The sequence below is a fragment of the Montipora capricornis genome, chromosome 11, assembly GCF_036669925.1.
Source record: "Montipora capricornis isolate CH-2021 chromosome 11, ASM3666992v2, whole genome shotgun sequence".
Taxonomy (NCBI): Eukaryota; Metazoa; Cnidaria; class Anthozoa; order Scleractinia; family Acroporidae; genus Montipora; species Montipora capricornis.
Genome location: NC_090893.1, coordinates 4,733,287 through 4,753,771, shown reverse-complemented (window position 1 = coordinate 4,753,771; position 20,485 = coordinate 4,733,287). Strand labels below are relative to the sequence as shown.

The 20,485-nt window shown below is 40.4% G+C and overlaps 2 protein-coding genes and 1 long non-coding RNA gene across 6 annotated transcripts in view; 2 read left to right on the top strand and 1 right to left on the bottom strand.

Annotated features, from left to right (window-relative positions):
- Positions 1-11,608, top strand: part of LOC138024894 (receptor-type tyrosine-protein phosphatase epsilon-like) — a 36,760-nt gene extending 25,152 nt beyond the window's left edge. The window contains exons 9-16 of the mRNA XM_068872088.1: positions 658-1,037; positions 2,170-2,457; positions 2,930-3,200; positions 4,506-4,843; positions 5,816-5,941; positions 6,780-6,931; positions 9,923-10,058; positions 10,388-11,608. Of these exons, the coding sequence (XP_068728189.1) occupies positions 658-1,037; positions 2,170-2,457; positions 2,930-3,200; positions 4,506-4,843; positions 5,816-5,941; positions 6,780-6,931; positions 9,923-10,058; positions 10,388-10,462 (1,766 nt within the window). The 3' untranslated portion in view covers positions 10,463-11,608. The remainder of the gene's footprint in view (positions 1-657; positions 1,038-2,169; positions 2,458-2,929; positions 3,201-4,505; positions 4,844-5,815; positions 5,942-6,779; positions 6,932-9,922; positions 10,059-10,387) is intronic.
- LOC138024912 (uncharacterized) lies at positions 86-19,869 on the bottom strand. 3 transcript variants are annotated; one of them, XR_011127089.1, is made up of 3 exons: positions 19,765-19,869; positions 12,668-12,863; positions 86-1,296 (listed from the first exon to the last, which is right to left on the bottom strand). It is a non-coding gene; the product is annotated as an uncharacterized lncRNA (long non-coding RNA). The 3 variants fall into 3 exon arrangements; XR_011127090.1 differs by lacking the exon at positions 19,765-19,869 and adding an exon at positions 18,595-18,609; XR_011127091.1 differs by lacking the exon at positions 19,765-19,869 and adding an exon at positions 16,626-16,640.
- LOC138024901 (leucine-rich repeats and immunoglobulin-like domains protein 3) overlaps positions 14,599-20,485 on the top strand; it is a 33,536-nt gene continuing 27,649 nt past the window's right edge. For both annotated transcript variants that reach the window (XR_011127085.1, XM_068872098.1), the window contains exon 1: positions 14,599-15,986. Coding sequence is in view for 1 of the 2 variants with exons in the window: in XM_068872098.1 (XP_068728199.1) it covers positions 15,920-15,986 (67 nt within the window). In the remaining variant the exon portion in view is untranslated. The remainder of the gene's footprint in view (positions 15,987-20,485) is intronic.

Below are 20,485 nucleotides of genomic sequence, written 5' to 3'. Positions count from 1 at the left end.
CTGGAGTCCTTTCTTTCTCGTCGAGTTAAGTAAAGCTCTGCCGGCAGGGTGGCTGTTGTGCTAAGCAACGCAATTCAGAACCAGAGAAATCAACGTTTTTTTTTATTTGCACCTGACAATTGAGCAATTATTGCAATTGTTTGTCCACCACTTTACAGTCTCATCACCTCGTTGCAATCTTAAACATTTTTTAAGATAGTCAACAAAACAAGTGAATAGGGCACAAAAAGACACGGAAAATGGGAATACGTTCAGATAAATTTATCCACATAGAATAAACACATTTTGTTATCGGGTTGTACCTTGAAATTTCCCATTTGCACGTTTCCGGGCGTTACCTAAAACTTTCACCCATATCGAGGAAGCGAGAGTCCGACGTGGATCTGTTTGTGATCAATGTTACAGACTGCTTTGCATTTCTGGTTCCAGCTACACGTAATTCAAGTTTTGGAAAGCTGGTTCTGACGCCACGTTTAGGAACAGACCCATGCCTTTTACTACGAGAGTCAAGTAGCTTCTAGCGTTGATAAATCTTACGTCGTATTTAGCCGGAATAGGAATTTCGTTGCTTTGCTGGACAGCTTTATCCCGTCAACAAAATATTTTTGACTTAACATGAATTTCACCTTGAAAACTAAATTCTTTTCTTATATTTAGACAACCCTAACTTCATCCCAGGAGGGGTGATTCCCGTAGAAGAGTTCGAAGGTCACCTGCGTCGCCTCCACGCCAATGGCGATTTGTTGTTTTCGCAAGAGTACGGCGCTCTTCGCCCTAATTACGACTTCACTTGGGACGCCTCCCTAGCAGAGGCAAACAGATTTAAGAACCGTTACAACAACATAGTTGCTTATGACCACAGCCGAGTGAAGCTTGCAACGATAGATAATGTTGCTGGCTCGGATTACATAAACGCAAACTTCCTTGATGGTTATGACAAAAAGAAAGCCTACATAGCTACTCAAGGACCCCTCCCAGACACAGCAAACGATTTCTGGAGGATGGTGTGGGAGCAAAACGCCAAAGTGATTGTGATGGTGAGTACAGTGATCAGGTTCTTTACGCTTTACTAACCTATGCTATTTCTCATGGTTATGCTCTCTTTTACTACAAAACTTTTTGTTGCTGTCTTTGTGTTTTTTACATGTTTAGTAGTTCGATTCTAATAAAACTGTCATGCTTCAGGAGCCTTGTTTCTCTCTGCCTTCCTTCTTCTTCGCTACTACTAGTACTTCTTCTTTTTCTTCTTCTTCTTCCTCTTTTTTGAGTCTTTTTGAAATTTGAAATTCATGACAGCTGCAGAGGAAAACATTGCGGATATTCTCAGGCTAGTTATTAATTAGGCTAATTACAAAATCTTAGAGCGAGTTTCAATCGAGTATCGTGAAACCAAAACGAAAGTAATTACTTTGGCCAATCAAAAAGGACGGAGACAATCCAGTAAACCAATCAAAACTCGAAGTAATTACAGGTGGCCGACACAAATCGCGGGAAAATGTGCATTCGCGAGCCACGATTGGTTTTGGTTTCACTTCTGATTGTTTGAAAAAATGGCAGCAGAACTTTGAACCAATCACTGAGTGAAGTAATGAAAAACGAAAGCAATTCGCTAATTACTTTCGACACTCAATTGAAAACCGCTCTAACACAACCTTCTAGTGTGTTACCCGAAGATCGTGTTTCTGGCTAAGAACAAATGGGGCTTGGTCATAAAAGTATAAAAGTAACTCCTCTAACTTGGTGGATAGCGAATGCAAACTTTATCCCGTGGAGTACTGTTTGCAGTTAACGCCCGTCTCAGGCTTACGCTTGAATCTCGAGGGAAGGGGGTCAAGGGGTACGATGTCAAATGTTTTGTTGCCAAGCAGGTTCCGTTTTGCGATATTTTATCGACTTATGCAATAGGGTTATTTAACAACAGAACAGGGACGTCAGTGGCGACGGCCCGCGCAAAAAAAATACCAATGAGAATTCAGATTAGAGTAGAATCCACTCTTTTCTTCTCAATTCTGAATTCTCACTAGTATCTTTGCTGCGCGTGACGTCGCCACTGTTCCCGTTCCCGTTCTGTTGCTAAATAAGCCTAATATCTAAAAAGCAACGTAAAATACAAGATAACTTGTGATTTGTGGGCGAAAGTGAACATTTATGTTATTTGTGCTTGTCTAGGTTACTAATCTTGAAGAGCGAGGTCGTGTTAAATGCTCCCAGTATTGGCCGTCAGAAGGAGGCGAAACTCATGGCGACATACAAGTAGAATTGAGAGAAACAGTAGAGCTGAGTGATTTCGCCATCCGCACGTTTCGTTTGAAGAAATCCAACGACAGAGTTGAGCGAATAGTCAGTCAGTACCACTACACAGTATGGCCAGATCATGGTGTTCCTTCCAACCCTACATCGGTGCTCTCATTTGTCAAAAAAGTTTCTGGGGCGAACCCCCCTGATGCTGGTCCTATGGTGAGTATTATGGCTACTACAAATTTAGCAAATTTCCGTGGGACCTTTTCTGTTTTACCCTTCTCCCCTTAATCCACGGGCTCACCTTCCCCCCAGTTTCTACCACCAGTTTCCTAGTTCCATCTAATCGATCGAATACCGATTACAACGTCTCCATTCATATTACTCGCGCTTCACTGGTCAGTAAAAGTTCCCAGGTAGATTCACTACAGTATCTTATCTCCAACTGCCCTGCCCCGCTGGTTCCCGTTTGCTTCATAAACTGGGAACGGGAGAACGGTTGCCGTAGTCCATTTAAAACTTACGTAGGTTAAAGTACCATGTCGAGTTAATTTCCGCTGCAAAGGGAATGATGCCAAACAGTGATCAAGTGTTTATAGTTACCTGGGAATTACTTGTCTTTTCTTGTAATTCATCTGCAGCTATACCGTTTTTTAAACCCCACGGCCAAATGCCGCCTCATTTTTTTAAGGTTGTTCATTGTAGCGCTGGTGTTGGAAGAACCGGTACTTTTATCGTTGTGGATGCCATGTTACAGCGTATCGCAGCAGAGAAAACCGTGGATGTTTTTGGGTATGTGATGTCCTTACGGTGTGACAGGAACATCATGGTTCAGGTGGAAGAGCAATATATTTTCATTCACGAAGTTTTAATGGAGGCAATCCTTTCTGGATGTACTGAAGTGCGGGCGAATGACCTGCGAGCTCACATCAGGAATCTCATGGATGTCAATCCAAACACTGGTAAGTACGGCCTTCTGTTCAAATTGCTTTGAACATTTTTGCAGTGCGTCATTTCAGTATGTCATTTGACAAATACGTGTGTTAGTTTGTTTGGTTGTTTGGAAATAAATGAGCTCGAGCAGCTACTTTTATTTATTTATTTATTTATTTATTTATTTATTTATTTATTTGTTTATTTATACTAAGTCGACCTCGTGCCCTTCACTACACAATCAATAATTACAAAGGGGCACCCAACGTCCGGAAAATATCTGTTCGGAAGACGATTTGAGATCTAGAATTTTCGGAACATTTGTTCTAAAATGTCTTGCTTGCCTGCCTGTCCTAGGATTTTCGAACATCTGAAGAACGAAATAATTGCCCATTTTAACGGTTTTTACCCTAAAAAGGTCACCTAGAATTTTCGGGGGCCTTTTCTCTGGCTGAAATTTTCGAAAAGGTTAGTTTTGATCCCTATAATTTTCGTATCACTACACTTTCAGCTAGGAAATCCGAACAGATAAAAAATTTTTAGGGGCTAAAAATAAGCCTATATCTACCGTTTAAATACCAAAATACGTTTAACAATGCTATGTTTAAGTGGTTTTGAACAATATTCTCGTTGGGTGCCCCTGATTACAGCCTTTCGTTGTAGATCTTCTCAGCTGAGGACGTGAATTGAGTCAGTGTGATCACTCCAATGGACAATTTTAAATTAACTGAAATATTTGCTTGCAAAGACAATTTTAATGTTTTGTCATTTGGTGCTGTGACAGCAGTCTCTATGATCCGGCAGAAGGGGGCTCATTGCAGATTAGGAATGCAGGTTCAAAGACCCCTCTCAAGGGATTGCAGCACACGTGACTGCTAACCGAAATTTTTACAGCGGCAAGAGCCTATTGCCTCTGGCCAATTTACTCCAGCTGTTGAGGTTGATTCTTTGGGACCAAGTAAACGAGAACATAAAACAAACAGCAGCTACAAACATGATGACAAAGTATAATGATAAATAAAACATAGTGATTAAGCGAAAGTAAAATGCGCTTTATCATTATGTTTGTAGCCGCAGTTTGTTTTATGTTTTTGATTAAGTTGAAATGGCCAGAGAGCAAGAATATTTATTATGTCAAGTAAACGAGCTTCAGGAAAGCAGCACAGCTATAATTATCTACCTTTAATAAATTTCCAGATGGGAATACATAACTTTAAATTACTTTGTACCAGTAAAAAATGATATCAGTGGTAGCGTCATGCGTAATAGGAAAAAGTACAATAAATGTTGAAGAGATGCGATACTTATCATGCCGTGTCGTCTGAATTTATCAGGCCAAACAGAGATGGAAGAGGAGTTTATTCGTTTAGGACGGGGAAGCACTCAACCAAACACCAAATTCCAGGCTGCCAACATGCCCTATAACAAGACCAAGAATCGATATGCAAACGTATTGCCGTTTGATGACTCCCGTGTGAAGCTAAGTGTTATCCCTGGAATAGAAGGGTCTGATTACATCAACGGTAGCTTCGTCGACGGCTACACGATGAGACACGCATTTATCGCCACTCAGGCTCCTATACCAGACACGATTCCGGATTTTTGGCGCATGATATGGGAACAAGAATCCTCCACTGTGGTAATGTTGTCCAAAGAAACGGAAAGTGGAAAGGTAGAAACAATGCACCTTCACATTTTTTTCTAGATGTCTTTTAGAATCGGCTTATTGTTAATGTAGTTCTCGAAGAATTCGCAGCTTTCTCCGGATATGGAAAAATCATATCTGGTAACAGACATACCTGTCAATTGATGGTATCCAATGATGGCTTTGCTAATTAAAGACTATTCTGACACAAATCGTCGTCTTATGTTAGCGTAAGGAACTGCTGGGCCCGGTTGTTCAAAAGCCGATTAACGCTAATCCCAGATTAAAAGTTAACCAAGGAGTTTATTTCTCTACTCCCAAATGCTGTTCAGCGCTGATATTCGGCAAAACTTTACATTAGAAGAAGTCAATCTGGAAAAACAAAAATAAGCAAAGAAACTTACAACAAAAGGTTGAAAACATGAAAGAAAAGTCTACGCTAATCCTGGATTAGGTTAATCGGCTTTCGAACAACCGGGCCCAGCTGAAGTATATTCAACTTTCCCTGTTCAGTGTGTTTTCTCTTTTCGTTGCCGTTTTTGTGCGTTATTCATGTCATATGAGAAATAATTGGATGAGGCGGAATGAGATGTGAGAAAATTGTGCACATCGCGGAGAGTGTTATCCAAGGGTGTTGTCCAACACAGCGGTCAAACGTCTGCGCATGTGCGAGCGTTGGAGTGGCGAAAAGGTGGCAAAATGGCGGTGCGAGCTTGTGGGCTGAAGTTGTGACACTCAAGTCTGTCTGGAAAGTCTTAAGTTTTCCTTTTACCTTCTCTTGTTTCCTTTTACAGATTTCTACGAACGTTTCAATTTTGTTTCGTAAATTTTGCGTTACACCGGTTGTTTCCAATGTTTTCCTTCACTTGATCCAGTGTGACGCCAATCGTTCTGCGTGGTTCTTTTGTTGGGCAGAGAATTGATAACTGGACGAACGACGATGCTGTGTCGGCTAAATATGTACTGTTTTTTCTCTGTTTTCTGCACATGCGTTCACAGGTTAAAGTACACCGCTACTGGCCAGCAAAACAGCCCGCCAATATTGGCAGTTTGGTAGCAGAGATGACAAACGAAATGTCTTTTGAAGACTACACCATGAGGGAGATAAAACTCACTAATACTCAGGTATAACAGGTTCTATCCTACTTTGAAAGGGAGGCGAATGCGCGAAAGTTTGAAGATTTAGTGAGGTTGGCGCAGTGGTGAGAGCCCTCGCCTCGCACCAATGCGGCCCGGGTTCGATTCCCGGTCCCGGTGTCATATGTGGGTTGAGTTTGTTGTTGATTCTCTCCTTGCTGTGAGAAGTTTTTCTCCGGGTGCTCCGGTTTTCCCCTCTCCTCAAAAACCAACAATGCCAAATTCCAATTCGATCCGGAATGCACGGACACATGTTCAACGAGCTCCTCAGCGCTCTTAAGGTGTTCCGTGGGTAAACAAATTCCATTTCCATTGCCATTTCCATACCATACTCAATGCACTTTGCATTTTTGAAAACGTGTGAATCTATTTTGTTATCAGTTTTTTATGTGGACCTGGTCTGTTCGTGGTCCATCACACGGGATTGTCCATGTCACCGTTATCAGATGATTTTTTAGATTGTTTATATTGTATATGTTGAAGGTAATTTTTCGTTTCAGTTAATGCTATTTTTTACTGAGTAATTTTTTGCAACATATATATTTTCAATTCTTTCATTGCTTTGGGTGGGCACCTCGCATGTTTCTTATTAAGTTCTGATCATTTTGAAAGATCTTACTTATAAACCAGTAGGAATTCCAGACGATTTTTTCCGCCAACGATTTATCGCCGCGACATCACAAGGGTTTTAAACTGGCTCGGATCTTGTAAATTTATCATGACTTGCTGCGACGGTAAACGGGCCTTTTTTCCCCTACGGAAAGATCACAAAACGGTTCTTAGAAGCTCATTTCTTATTGAATGTGTCCCTTTTATATATCCTTAGGAGAGCGCTTCCCGAGCTGTTCGTCAGTATTATTACACTGGGTGGCCTGATGTTGGTTCCCCAGATTCTGGCACTGGATTAATTGATCTCATTGGTCAGGTACAAGGGTGGCAGCAACAATCAGGAAACAGCACCATCGTAGTGCACTGCAGGCATGTTTACTCTACTCTGATGTATGTTGTCGATCAAATCTGGTTTCAGGTTGAATCCGTTTTTACCTGTAGGTTAAATTGGTGATCCTAAATTTTACCTACAGTCTCGGTCACAAATGTTGTAACACAGACAGTTTATGGGTTGGAGTGCAAAAACCAACCGGTAAATGCAACATTGATGGGAGGGAGGAGGAGGAGGGGTACGTTATTAACAGCTTTGACGCGCTTCACTTGCTGTTCAAGCGAAGTGTTACAACTATTTATGACCGAGATTATCTGGGCTTTGAATAACGCCATTCAGATTTACAAACAGCGCTATTACTAATGTATTCTGTAACGGTTTCTTTCATGGGACTTTCGCAATTAAAATACGTCGAAGCATGTTCAGTTACTTTTAAAATCGATATAAAGAGTTGACTTCTGTCTCAAAAGGAAAGATATCTTGAAGATTTACGAGCGAAAAGGTGCACAAGCGTAATGGCCTTTAATTGAACACTGTTTCGATATTAAACCTCACACCGCCAAGAGCTTTTTACTGAAGCCACATTAAATTGAAGGACTTTCCGATCGTAAAGGTGCTGGCTTTTGTAATATTTCCACAGCAATGGTTAACAGAATTTCCAAAGGAAATAGGAACACTGGCTCGAGTTTAAAAGGGTTCCTCAAAAAGAGGGCGTAAGTTCAAGCTAAGTAACACACTGAGAAGCACCTCATGCGCTGTGTCAGGGTCCTGCGAAAAAAAGACGGGATTTTTACCTCTAAAAGAATAGACACTGTGACACAATCATCCGAAAGAGAGGTGGTGGTATCAAGTACTAGTTATTACCTTATCTCGTTTTCAGCTCTATAGCGTACGAAAGTAAATGTTCTCTTTTTGGTGTGTAAGTACACTCTTACACTGGTGGAGTATGTACAAAAAAGGTTGTTGGTTTCATCATAAGGTTGCAACTACTATTTTAAACGATTTGTCTTTGTACTTTTTTTTACTTAGCAATCAATTGTCTTGTTGTTTTGCCTTTCAATTTGTATTGAAATTATAGCTCTGCAAAGAGAAAGTTATATTTACTGGTATATTCCCTTAGACAAAGGACTCCACCCATTGACTTTTAGAAAATTGCTTGTGCAAACAATGAACATCAGTATTCACGGTCCTCTTTGCCCACGTGTTTACTAGAAAATATGCACTAGAACACAACTTAACAATGGCGAGATTTTCAAGCCATTGGCCTTTTTTTTTTCAACTGTACGCCATGATGATGATCCGGCCGTTGTCAGTAAATTAATACAGTCTACTGAAATTATTTAGCAATGAACGGATTACCATGGTGTACCATTGCAAATAAGCCTAAGAAAGGCGCTTTTGTGATTTCTACTAATTGTGCTTACACATAGTAATTACTAATAGTTTAGAACGATTAAACTTCCTTGTTTTTTCAAAACACAACGCCAAAATTAAGATGAAAAGGATGGCGATCCGTCAACGGTACACCACAATCCCGAGTAACCAAAATAGAAGACGAGTTTAGGACTGGGGATAAACTAGTTCAGGAAAACAAACACTCACAAACGAACGCGCGTCATTCCAGTCTCTTTCATCCATTACACCTGCACAGACGAAGGAAAGTTCCCGCTCAGCGGTACAGAAGATAGGCGTATCATAGGCGTATCCCCGTTAAAGAAAACTCACATATGTAATGGTCTTGGGTGCTCGCAGGTGAACCTCATGGCCTTCCAATAGTAACAGCAAACCATGCCATAAGATGATATTTGCTGTTCATCTGAAATAATTTAGAAACACTACTTCCGCCGCTTTTGTACCTACCCTGCGAAAGTTGTACTGGTCAGGTTGCAAAATGAGTTATAAATATATGTCAGAGGACTTAAAAGAAACGTTTTGCCTCAACTCGATGGCCCTTTCAAATGCAAGATGCGGTATTTTCCTCTTCTTTTTTTCAATTAGATTTGAACTAATCAGTTATAAAATACGCGTATCGCGCTTGACGGGAATTCAATGTTCCAAGTGGCACAGCCCTTTCGCCTACCACACCAACTGCGCCAACTACCGCAGTCTTCCTCTATTATTTTAACTGGTAGCCTTATTTTTCAGTAGTTATCAGGATATACAACTTAACTTTGGAACCTTTTCAAACCCTCCTTTACAGCTAATGGCCTACTTTCACTTTGTGGTGATTCTTTTCTAATAAACACGTCAGTCTCTCAAAATATCACTAATGTCGATTTTTTTTAATTGCTTCTGCGTCCATACACTTATCCATTCAGTCAAAGAACTGTACTATGAACTTACCAGTGGTACTCCAACTCGGACCGTCCAGCCAGGTGATCTGGTGACGTAATTCGGAGGACTGGGGAGAAAAATTTTAACGCCGTATCCCACAACCGCGCGCGGCCTTATTTTTTAATTCAACATGGCAGAGGCGAGGTTAGATCTCGTCGGATCTATTTGAATGTTCATTCAGTAACAGGAAATGTGGTAGACACGGAATGATCTGTTGAGTTTTGGCGATGGAAGGTACTGCAGGGAGTTTGGAAACATCTAAGGCCGCGCGCGGATGTGGGATACGGCGTTAAAATTTTTCTTCCGAGTCCTCCAAATTACGTCACCAGATCCCTTGGAGATCTATTTAGTCCTGTGTCTTCACCACTATACTACAACGACAGACATGCTCAACACAAAGTTCTTTCCATTATTTACTATCGTACAATAAGTCAATTGATATCAATGTATAATAACCCAAAGCTAATCCTAACCATACCCTAATTATTCTCTAGGCTTAACTGATTTAGGCTCCAAAACTGAAAAGTTCCGTAGATTCATCTGAGTGCGTATTCAACCAATGTAAAAACGGATTCAACCTGAGAACCGATTTTACCGGCAGCATATGTCCCAACCACAAGTATTACCCGACCTCAAAAGCACAACTTATGGAGTGTATTGTATGAATGATGTTTATCTGTGTTTTTCTTTATTAGTGCTGGTGTCGGTCGAACAGGAGTGTTTTGTGCTTTGAGTAACCTGATTGAGCGCTTGAAGAGTGAAGGTGTTGTCGATGTGTTCCAAACTGTCAAACAGTTAAGATCTCAGAGGCCTGCAATGGTGCAAACCAAGGCAAGATTTTTTTAGTACGCTTTACCGATTACTCGTCAGTTCAGACAATTCTTGGCAGTCTACTGATAATTTTTATCAACATTCTCTTGAAACCTGTTTCCAGGACTTAAAATATTGTGTTTTCATTTGAAATAGCTTGTTGATTTGTTTTTGTTACGTCCGTTCAGGGGGAAAAGTAAACAGCACCAAGGCGTAAGCTATTGTTGTTGTTTCGAAAAAGGTGATCTTTGCATGGAATAGAGTAATGCGTTTATATTATTGCACTAAAAAAGAGTGTTTTGCTCTCCACTGGTATCACAAATACTGACGAAATGTGTTTTCTTTTTCAGGAACAATACGAGTTTATTTATTCCGCACTAGGAGAGTATCTGGACTCTTTTGATGCCTACAGCAATTTCGAGTAATTTGGCGGCAGAAACCTGATAGTAGAAGAGTAGAAGGTAGATAAGTAATCATGGAAGATAGGCAATACGAGGATAGCCCTGAGGGATATGGCAAAGCTCCCCTTCATCTTTACTCTCCCAACCCAGCACGGACCGACCAAGCTGTGTGCTGGTTGGGAGCATTGCTCAAGGCTATTGTTGACTGCGTTCCTTACTTATTATCAAAAGAGAAATATCAGGCAATACCTGACTTTTAAAATCATTGCAAAGGCTTCAAAAAATCTATTTTTGGTCTTAACCGACACCTGTTACACAAGCTCACGCAACTAGGGGTAGGATTCCGCCCGGGTTGGCGGGCAAGATAGAAAAATTCCGCTCGCTCGCGCATTGAGAAAAAAATTATACTCCCTTCCCACCCTAAACCCCCAAACTACGGTTAGTCACAAAGAGCTTACAAATTAGCATTTCGTAAAACGGATAGAGTTATCACGTTTTTTATCAAGAAAGTCATACCCAGCTTTTCATCATGCGCAATAAAAATCTAAGTCATTTCTCTCGGTGAATTTAGAATTATGAGGCAGCCTAGGTAACGAATTCTTAGACATAGAAATCACTCGTAACATTTTCTCAGTGGTAATCACAACAATTCTACGATTTTGTGATAGGTTTTCAATGAAGTATCATTGAGAGTAGAAACGTAATTAATGCCTTTAAAATGGACATTCAAAAGCGGACTTTTGACAAGCCAGCGCGGTATTTCCTTATGACCGGCAGTGCCGGATTTTTTTGTCATGAGTCATTAATCAAATTCAAAAGCTTCACGTGAAGATATTACATGATTTACTTTTACAATTATGATAAATGCGTTTGCTATGTTTACGTAGCTGATGACTTAATAGCTTCTAAAGCCATCTTTTTTACTTAGTCGTGTGTTTTCCATTACAGTCATTTGGTCATAATCTTTTATTACTTTCATAAATTAAAAAGACCAGGGTCAGTTGTGGAGTTTTCAGACCACGTATTATTTTTACATTCGCATTCACTGTGGTTTTCAAGCCAGTTTAGTTAGAATTTTTTTAAATTGCGTTCGCGGTTTCTTTTGTCGTCGTCTTCCTACTTATTTAGCTAAAGAAATAAATTTGACGAAAGGCACGTCCTTTAAAAAAATGTCATTCTATTAAGTCATAACCTCTGACCCTCCCACCCACCCTCTTTCTTACGTTTTCCTACGTCATATCAGCATTTCTTGCGCCTAGTGGTGACAATTCGTGTCGGTGGCAAAAGCTGCAAACGAGGTAAATACCCTGAATTTTGCTCATGATTAGGCGATCATTACCCTTAATATTCTCTTAATCCGATGAATGTTTACTATTTACGGTGTGTAACGAGATCAAGCTGACTTTTTGTCTCCACATATATCTACCCGTCTAGCCCATACAAGAGATAATGAAAAGATGCGCAGAGAATCCCTCCAACTTTATAAAGACCTTTTTATGACTCCATAGAAAGCGTCATTCTTCCGGGAAGGGGAAAAATGAGGCCAGAAACGCAGAGCGCTTTCTGCCGTAAGTTAATAGAACTGATTCCAACTGAGATTACGAGGTATCTACCCTTAAAAAGCGTTACTTCGATTTGAAGTGTTCAACTCAAGGCCATTCTGTGTATACGAAGAGGGTGGAAGGAAATAGTGCGTGCAACTGCTGACAAAAGTTAACGCCTGGAGCTCCATTTTGTGGCCTTACTCTCGTCATACGCAACTGGACTGAGTCAATCGTGATTCATAAGCAAGCGTGTAGTTTTGTATTCAGTTCAACCAGTTTATTGTTTTTAACCAAAATGTCAGCCTGTGTATAGCCGCCTGCTCTTCTCAAACATCAGACGGCTGTACACAGGTTACCAAAATATATATTTCGCGTGAAAAAGCTACCTGACCTCCGACTGAATTTTCCACAGTTGATAGACTGGTGGGATAGCTGGCGGGGTATTTCATTGCAGGATTATTGCCCCCTCAGGGATTTTGCCCAGGGACAAAATCTCGAGGAGGCGTCATTGTAGCTTGCGCGTATATAGATTTACAGTAATATAATAGTACATATGTAGTGCCGGTGTTCGATCTACCGTCACTTCAACTACCTCACTGGATGAGGAAATTAATGTCAGAATAGGGAAAGCTGCAGCAACTTTGGGCAAACTAACAAAAAGAGCATGGGACAACAAACGGCTCACCTTGAAGACGAAGATCAAGATCTGTGAAGCATGCGTTCTCGGCACACTCCTGTACGGATCAGAAACATGGACCATGTACACCAGACAAGAAAAAAGGCTTGACGTCTTTCATCTGAGTTGCCTCCGTAACTCCATAACTTGGAGTGACAGAATGACCAACACCAAAGTACTGGAGCAAGACTGAGATGGCTTGGACCTGTGAGAAGAATGAATGATACACGCATTCCAAAACAGCTGCTCTATGGGGAATTGGCTCAGAGTAAGAGACATAGGGGAAGACCGAAACTGAGATACAAGGATACCTGCAAAGTCAGTCTGTCAAGATGCGACATAGATGCTAAGACCTGGGAAGAAACAGTCAGGACAAAACAGCGTGGAAAACAGCAGTGAAGGAAGGAATTACGCTACTAGAGAACAGCATGGTCAACAACCAGATTGAGAAACGCCAGTGCCGAAAGAACAACAACAGCAACAGAGAGATCTCACTGATATGTACATACTGTGACAAAAGTTGCGCTTCCAACATTGGTAGAATCAGCCATGAAAGAAGCTGCAAGAGAAGGATGTCTCAACTGTGAACCAGAAAACGACAGATATCTAGCAAAGTCTACTAGCTGCAAAGACCGTCTGCATAGACGCAAAGAGCCAATTACTATTATGTAGTGTGTATTACCAGGAAAAATCTCGACTTGAAAGCTCCAAGCGCGAACGGAATAATCGGGAAATGATGACGTTTTAACATCAAATGCCCTGGGGTAAGTCTTGGTAATGATGACGTAGAAGAGAATGTCCGAAGGACGAGAGATCACGGGAACATAATTGTGGAAAACGTCTTGCCATTGCGAAATACTTTAATACTTACGAGCGCTGCGTTACACATCACATGCCGTACAATCGAGACTCAAGTCTGTTTTCTCACAAAGGAGCAGGAAAGTGACTAACTTATCATATCACATGCGGAGCAAAATTACTGAGTGCTGATTGGCTGAGACGGAGGGCATTTTCCTTAATCACGATAACACTTTTGGTAATCAAGATGGCGTGATTACTTGATCTTGATTTGTTAACAGTTACTTATCCACAGCACTCGAAGTTACAAGAGAATCCTCTTCCAAATTAAATTACTTCTTTGTCCACATATAAAATACATTTTAACAGCAACGATTTATTGAATTGAACTTTAACCGCCATCATTTGTCGCGGCACTGAGGGGGCCTCCCTTTATGTGATAAGTACATGTAATCGCAATGTGCCCTCGTGCAATCAGGGATCAATTTCATTTGTATTTTCAAAGGTTTCCAAATTGCCCTTGTCGCTTCGCGACTCGGGCAAGTTTGTGAAAACTTTGAAAACACGCGTGAAAATGCTATTTCTGACAGTTGTTAGGATTAAATTTTCCCCTTAGCCTCCATAGGGTAGTGGCACTTGCATAGGGTTTGGAGAATACGTTCCCTCATTCCCGAAGGGTTTTGGGTTTTCGTATCCGGCAGGTGCCCAGTGAACTTTTCCTTTAACAAGTTTTTAGGAGGTCAGTACCATTAAGTATGCTTACGTATTGTTATGCTAGAGCGGAGTTTGTATGCATATGGTAAGCAAAATAAACCGGCTTGTGGCGCTTGCTGTCCTACATGCCCATGTATCTACACAGTTGTGTTGTGATTGAGTTAGTCGTGTTGTGTCTGATTGGATAGTGGAGTCAAAATTTAATCCTTAATTGCCCTGGGGCGCATGCGATTTCATATACTTATCACAACAAGGAAAATCCTTTTAAAATTATTAAAAGAGTCGCGAACGGTTTCATTTGGGTAAAAGTTCATGTCTGCCTCTTTTTCAAAGCGAGTCTAAGTGCAAAGTTTTTGTCATGGTAAGAAAAACTTGGCACTTAGATTCGCTTTGAAGAGGAGGCAGACATGAACTCGGAAATGGCCTATTGACGAACATTGCGCAGCCACACATAACTTTCAAATAAATTATCTCAACATTGGAACTCACATGCAAAACCATGTCATTGGTAGCTGCATTGTTGGGGATACTCTCAACACTTCCGAATTCTAATTTTGTTACCAGAACAATTTTCAAAAAATGTTTCGATTTACCTATTCATCCGGTCAGATTTTAACACTTCCTTTTTCTTACTGTTCATTTGATCATTTAATCCTATAATTGCGATTATACAATCCAGATCAAGGACATCTACATAAAGGATTGATAAACCGTGCAACGTCAGTGGTTGCACTTTACTCATTACTAAGAAAAACTTCATCCTTTGCAGCATGTTACATTTTTAAAAAAACAATTGCCACATTGCGATAAAAATTGACCTTGCGTTCCCTTTAGTTTCTGTTTCAACTGGTCGCCATCGAGTCCGCCATAATCAAACCGTCTACTCACAACGCCCTTTTCATATTCGGTACTGATTTCAGGGTTTATTTGAGGGGCTTTGTATTATTTTTTGTCATAATTTTTCCTTACCTTTTAAAGAGAATTTTGAGAGAATTTTAGCCTATCAAGGGTTCCAGGAACACTGGAAACAGCTTTTCTGAGTGTTCTTTTTCGAAGACGTCCGAGGGGGAAAGGGCTATGCCCCGAGACTCCCCAGGGTTGCTCTCGTCTTTGGCGTTCGCAAGGCGCCCCAAAAAATGTCACGTCCGGTGCTTTCAGAAATATGTCCGCTACTTTACAAAACTGTGGAAAACACTTGTGATTTGTTCGCTTCGCGCTTCAATATCAACTTCTCCATTTGTAAACGGCCACCCGCTCTACCTGGGCCCTGGACACATTGAATTTTGCGTGCAACTATACTTAACAGCGGGAGCAGCTGTATTGTCAACTATTGCTAGTTTAAACACGCGGGAGTACGTTGGTTGCTTCGTTGTGTTTTTGCCGAGACTGAAAATCCCGGACGGACTATTCAAATTAGGCAAGAATCGTATTGGGCGGGATTTCAAAACTACTACTCCCCATGCCACTCGCGTCCCGCTCGCGGCCAAATTTATAATCCTGCGATCCCGCTACTGTGGCTACGCTGGCTACAAAGTTGAGCGTGACCTAGCGCTCCTTACAAAGGAGCGCTATTGTCTATTTATGTGTAAGTGCTTCTTTATTTTACGGTCTCAAATTACAATTCAGCGGTAGCCGAAGCAACGAGAGATTTTTCTCGCATGCGGTAGTCTTTACAAGCTGATCATTGGAAAAAGAATTACTAATGAATTACTGAAGCGGACTGCAAAGTGAGCCGAATACATTTGAGCTATGAAATTAGTACGGCAACTCTTCTTTCTTGCTTTTCCGTGTATACTCTCACTGGCACGAACGCAAGGTAAGTTCAATACGAAAAAACGTCCGCAAAGCGAATTGTAGAATGTTTCTTTGTTTGGATGTTCCCAAACTATCACTGACAAGATCGTACATTTATGTACTACCGTAAAGGAAAAGGAAGCTTGTGTATTGATATTCAAATCATTGAAGAAGTTGACTCGATGCGATGGGTTACCTTAGAATATATCAGTGTTCTGAATTGCACAGAAAAATGTGATAAGAGTGAAACTCTTTAGCGAGTACTTTTCAAGTCTATCTCATCCTAAAACGAAAACAGTTTTACTTTTAGAAAATGTTTTCAATAACAATTTTATGTCACCATAAATCGGCAAGTCACATTACGACTGAAATACGACACGCTCAGATCAAGTATATTTTGAATTCACCTAACTTCACAGAATTAAATAAGGAAAAGTTTACGTTTTTCATATTGAAGTAGTTTAAGTTGACTGACGAACCTCATTCTACTTTGTAATGGTTCCCAACGTATAGAAAAAGCGCACGTCACGTTCTCGAATCACATTCAAAGAGGCATCTCTCTTGAACTTCCGCGTTTCACATTCCTAGAAAGATCCTTCTAAGGAAATCGATCGACTATAATCATTTTATAGGGGTATGTGTGCTATTCTTACCAGCTTACTTTTGAGTTGATCATGACAAAGATCAATAACACAACTGCTTTTCATGTTGACAAGGAATATTCTGAAGGCCACATGTAAACGATTTCTCCAAGCTTAGGTCCTTTGCATAGCTATACTCATGCTTTTAGCTGCTGCAAAGGGACGGTTCCATCATTTTCGTGTGTAAGTGTAATAAGATTAACATCCAGGCATCTCCTTTCTGCTCTTTTCCCTTTAAATCTCTCACGTTTTAAAGAGGCTGAAAGACAGAAGGCTTTTTACAATTTATTATAGAATTACTCTTCCGTTCTAAGTAATTTCATTGTTCCTTCTATCCTTCGCTCTGGTCGTTATGCAAGCCCTGATTTTTGTTGTTGCTTTTCCCTGTAGAATCATTGAATGCGAATTTAAAGCAACTCATATCTGAAAAATAAGACAACGCCGAGTTTTTGAATGGTTATTTCAGCTGGATCATCGGATCTTGCCAAAAAGGTTCTAATGTTATTAATTAGTACCGTGTACTGACTTTTTGTTTGGACCAATCAGTCTATACTTTGACCTCTGATTAATGGGAAAACACTAAAAAAAAAGTGATTGGTTTCGCCGGCTTCTCTTATTGTTCGTTACTAGGAGAGATACTATCATTAATTTAACGCACACATCGTTTTCGATACTGGAAAGCCTCGTTCTCGTTTCGAATTGTGAGGCTTTCCACGACGATGATGTGGCGAATATTTCATCTGATTGTAATTGTAACTTTAGGGATTGTTTCTTTTCATTTCATTTTCATTTGATTGACATTTTTCACAGTGATTTATATTCTGTGCCCTTTCATTAGTCGAAAACAAATGGCTATAGACCACTTTCGAGAGAGGACTCTTTCACCTCATTCTTTACTTCCTCATCTTGATCAATTAGTTGGCAAGGTTACGTACATTTTGAGTCAAAACATGTAAATCTCTGAATTACATAGCGTCTCAGTCGTATTTCCGTGCGGTGATAGATAAAGTAAAGTAAAAAAGTCCCTTTATTGTCGCGCAGGGATATTCAAGATTTGATTTAAACAATAAAAAAACAGATATTAGAAACACAAAAGATTGAAAGTGATGCTCGCACTGACCAGAAACAATTTTAAGCAATTGCCTGCTATAGACACCCAAAAAATTTAGATGGCTCCTAGGGGATTCGAACCCTTGACGTCTTCGATGCCGGTGCAATGCTAGAACAGTTGGGAGTCGGTCAATATTGTTGGGTTGATGTGTTCCCGTATGAAGACTAATGAAAGAAAGAAATGTTTATTTGAAAGTGCGGATTATAGACGGAAGATTGAAAGTGATGCTCGCACTTATCAAACCACTGACTGAATTTTAAGCAATTGGGAGCTCGTTGGGCTCGGCTCAAGTTCAAGAGCATCGCACCGGCATCGCAGAGGTTATGGGTTCGAATCCCGTTCAAGCGGCCTGAAATTTTCAGGTGTCAATACGACACAATTGATGAAAATTGTCCTTTGAAGTGCGAGTATCACTTTTCGATCTTTCGTCTGTAACCCGCGCACTTCAAATAAACATTTCTTTCCTCCCACAATTGGGAGAAGGTGTCAAGTTGACTATGGACGAAGCAAATTCAGTCAAGTTGGTTTTGAGGGTCATGTGAACCCTTCACCCAAATTCAGTGCCCTAATCACTAGGGAGCTTAAGGTAATTCCCTTGAAATTGTTCTACTTTCAAACTCTTTTGGAAACTTGGCATAATTAACATTCATGATATCAACATTAAAAAAATGCAATTAAAAAATGGGGTCACCGTGCTTGTTTACGCGTCAGCAGGCTCCTAAAATGGGGTATTTTTACTGGTTTCGCGTTAAAAATCTGAATCACCTTCATACTGAATTAAGTCTTGGTTACTTGAAAGACACGAAATTTTATTTTGAAAATAAAGCTTCTTTTATTCACATAAGCAGTATTGCTTCATTCACGCCGTTTTTGATTGCCTGGTTGTGGGAATAGTGCACTCTTTGGGACAGTTCCGTGGTTAGCTTGAAGTCCTCGCCTTGGCCAAAATATACCCAGTACGGAACTGTTTTCCAAAAAAATTCATGTTCTACTATCAAACTTTTTTCTTCTTCATATATGTTCTTTATTAGACTGTTCTTAGCAAATACGTAAAAAAAAAATCGGGGGTCACCGTGCTCGTTTGAGAGAAAAAGAGCATCTATTTCGCTATCGGGCTTAGTTTGAGGGAAATCTCTTACGTTTTGTACGCGCACGTGCTCATGTGCGCGCGCTAATGACGGCGGCGAAAATCGTGCGCAGTAGGTATGCGCAATGCAATACTAAGGAATTACCTTAATCACGCGCGTTTTTTGAGACGCGGGCGGCAACCGGGAATGAGCTGTTTTCCCTTTTAACTTGTCTTCACAACCACACTAACATTGCTAAATATCTTTTCTCCATTAGAGATGATTAGTATATAATTTCCGGGGTCAAATCATAAGTAGTTCACATGACTCAATCGACTGAGAATTTGCTGTTTTAATGAAGTTATTTAGTTCCCTCCAAGAGCTGCTAAAGGCAAAAGCAACACAAAAGAAATCTACATTGAAAATGCGTGCCTTTCGTGCATCACGGTTATTTTACCTCTTTTAAGTAAAAATATTATGAGACAAAATAGGAAATATTATATGGAGATATCGTAATACGTTACAAACTGCTTTAAAATTTCCTCACAAGGAGGCTCTGAGAATGTACATACATTTTTAGTTTAATAATTATGCATGAATTTTATAAGAGAATTTATGCTATTATTGGCAGTTAATTTTACAAATAATCGTCTTTCGTGGCTCATGATACACCGCCTCCAAGGGGCGTAGCCTTGTTGCTTGCGCTTTGTTAAAGCCAGTTTCGACTTTACAAGCTAAGTGGGCTGGTTTTAAACATACCAAAGCTGGATCATACAAAAACTGAGCTGTATCTCATGTGAAGTATCGGAAATGTTCAATATTGAAGAATTTGCCTTCAGGGATTTCGGCAACCGTGACCTGTGAAGATCTGTCAGTCACGTCGTGAATTTCGGCATGGAAGATTTACAAATTGATGTACTTCTGAAATGCGGACGTTTTCATTTGATGCTTAGTCGTGTAGATTGTACAGACTACCCTTACCTTCAGTGCTGAGGTTGGATGATCTGCTCTGGCTATGATCTTGAAATGACGGGATGCTCCTACTCGATCAGGCTTTTATAGGGTTTAAGGGATTCTCGGAACCCGTTGACCTTAAGTCATTATGTCTCATTTTACAACAATTAAGCTTCTGTCTACCATAGTTTTACCCCATGGGAGCTTGGGGTACTCCCTGAAAAACGAACGTTGTTATCGCCAAATGATGCTGAAGTAGCTTCTTGTAAAAAACATACCCAATTCAAGACGTGAGTGAACAAACCAAGGACCACACAAGACCAAAACGGCTAACCCTTTGGGCTACCAATGTAGCATACGAGGGAGGACCCCCCTCCCCCACCCCGCCAGGAGTTTTACCTGACTGCATTTTTAAGTCGACCTCGGAATATTTCTTGCTTATATCCTGAATACAATACAAGGAAAACTACTGAATATCCTATCTACTGTATGCGGGTTGGCCCATACAGTTTTGAGCAAGACTTCAAAAGCTGCCTTGCTGTCTTTCTTCTGGACTGGTATTGCTCCCAATGTCTACCAACGTTTTGGGATCTCACAACGTCCCATTTCAGCACAGTGCGATTAGAGACTAAAGTCCTGTTACCAACTAATTATAACCATTACAATTTCCGAGAAAACAAAATTTTAATGCATTCCTTTTTCACTGTCTAATGTTAGAAATTTGCTCATTTTGGAAAATCCCCAGTTT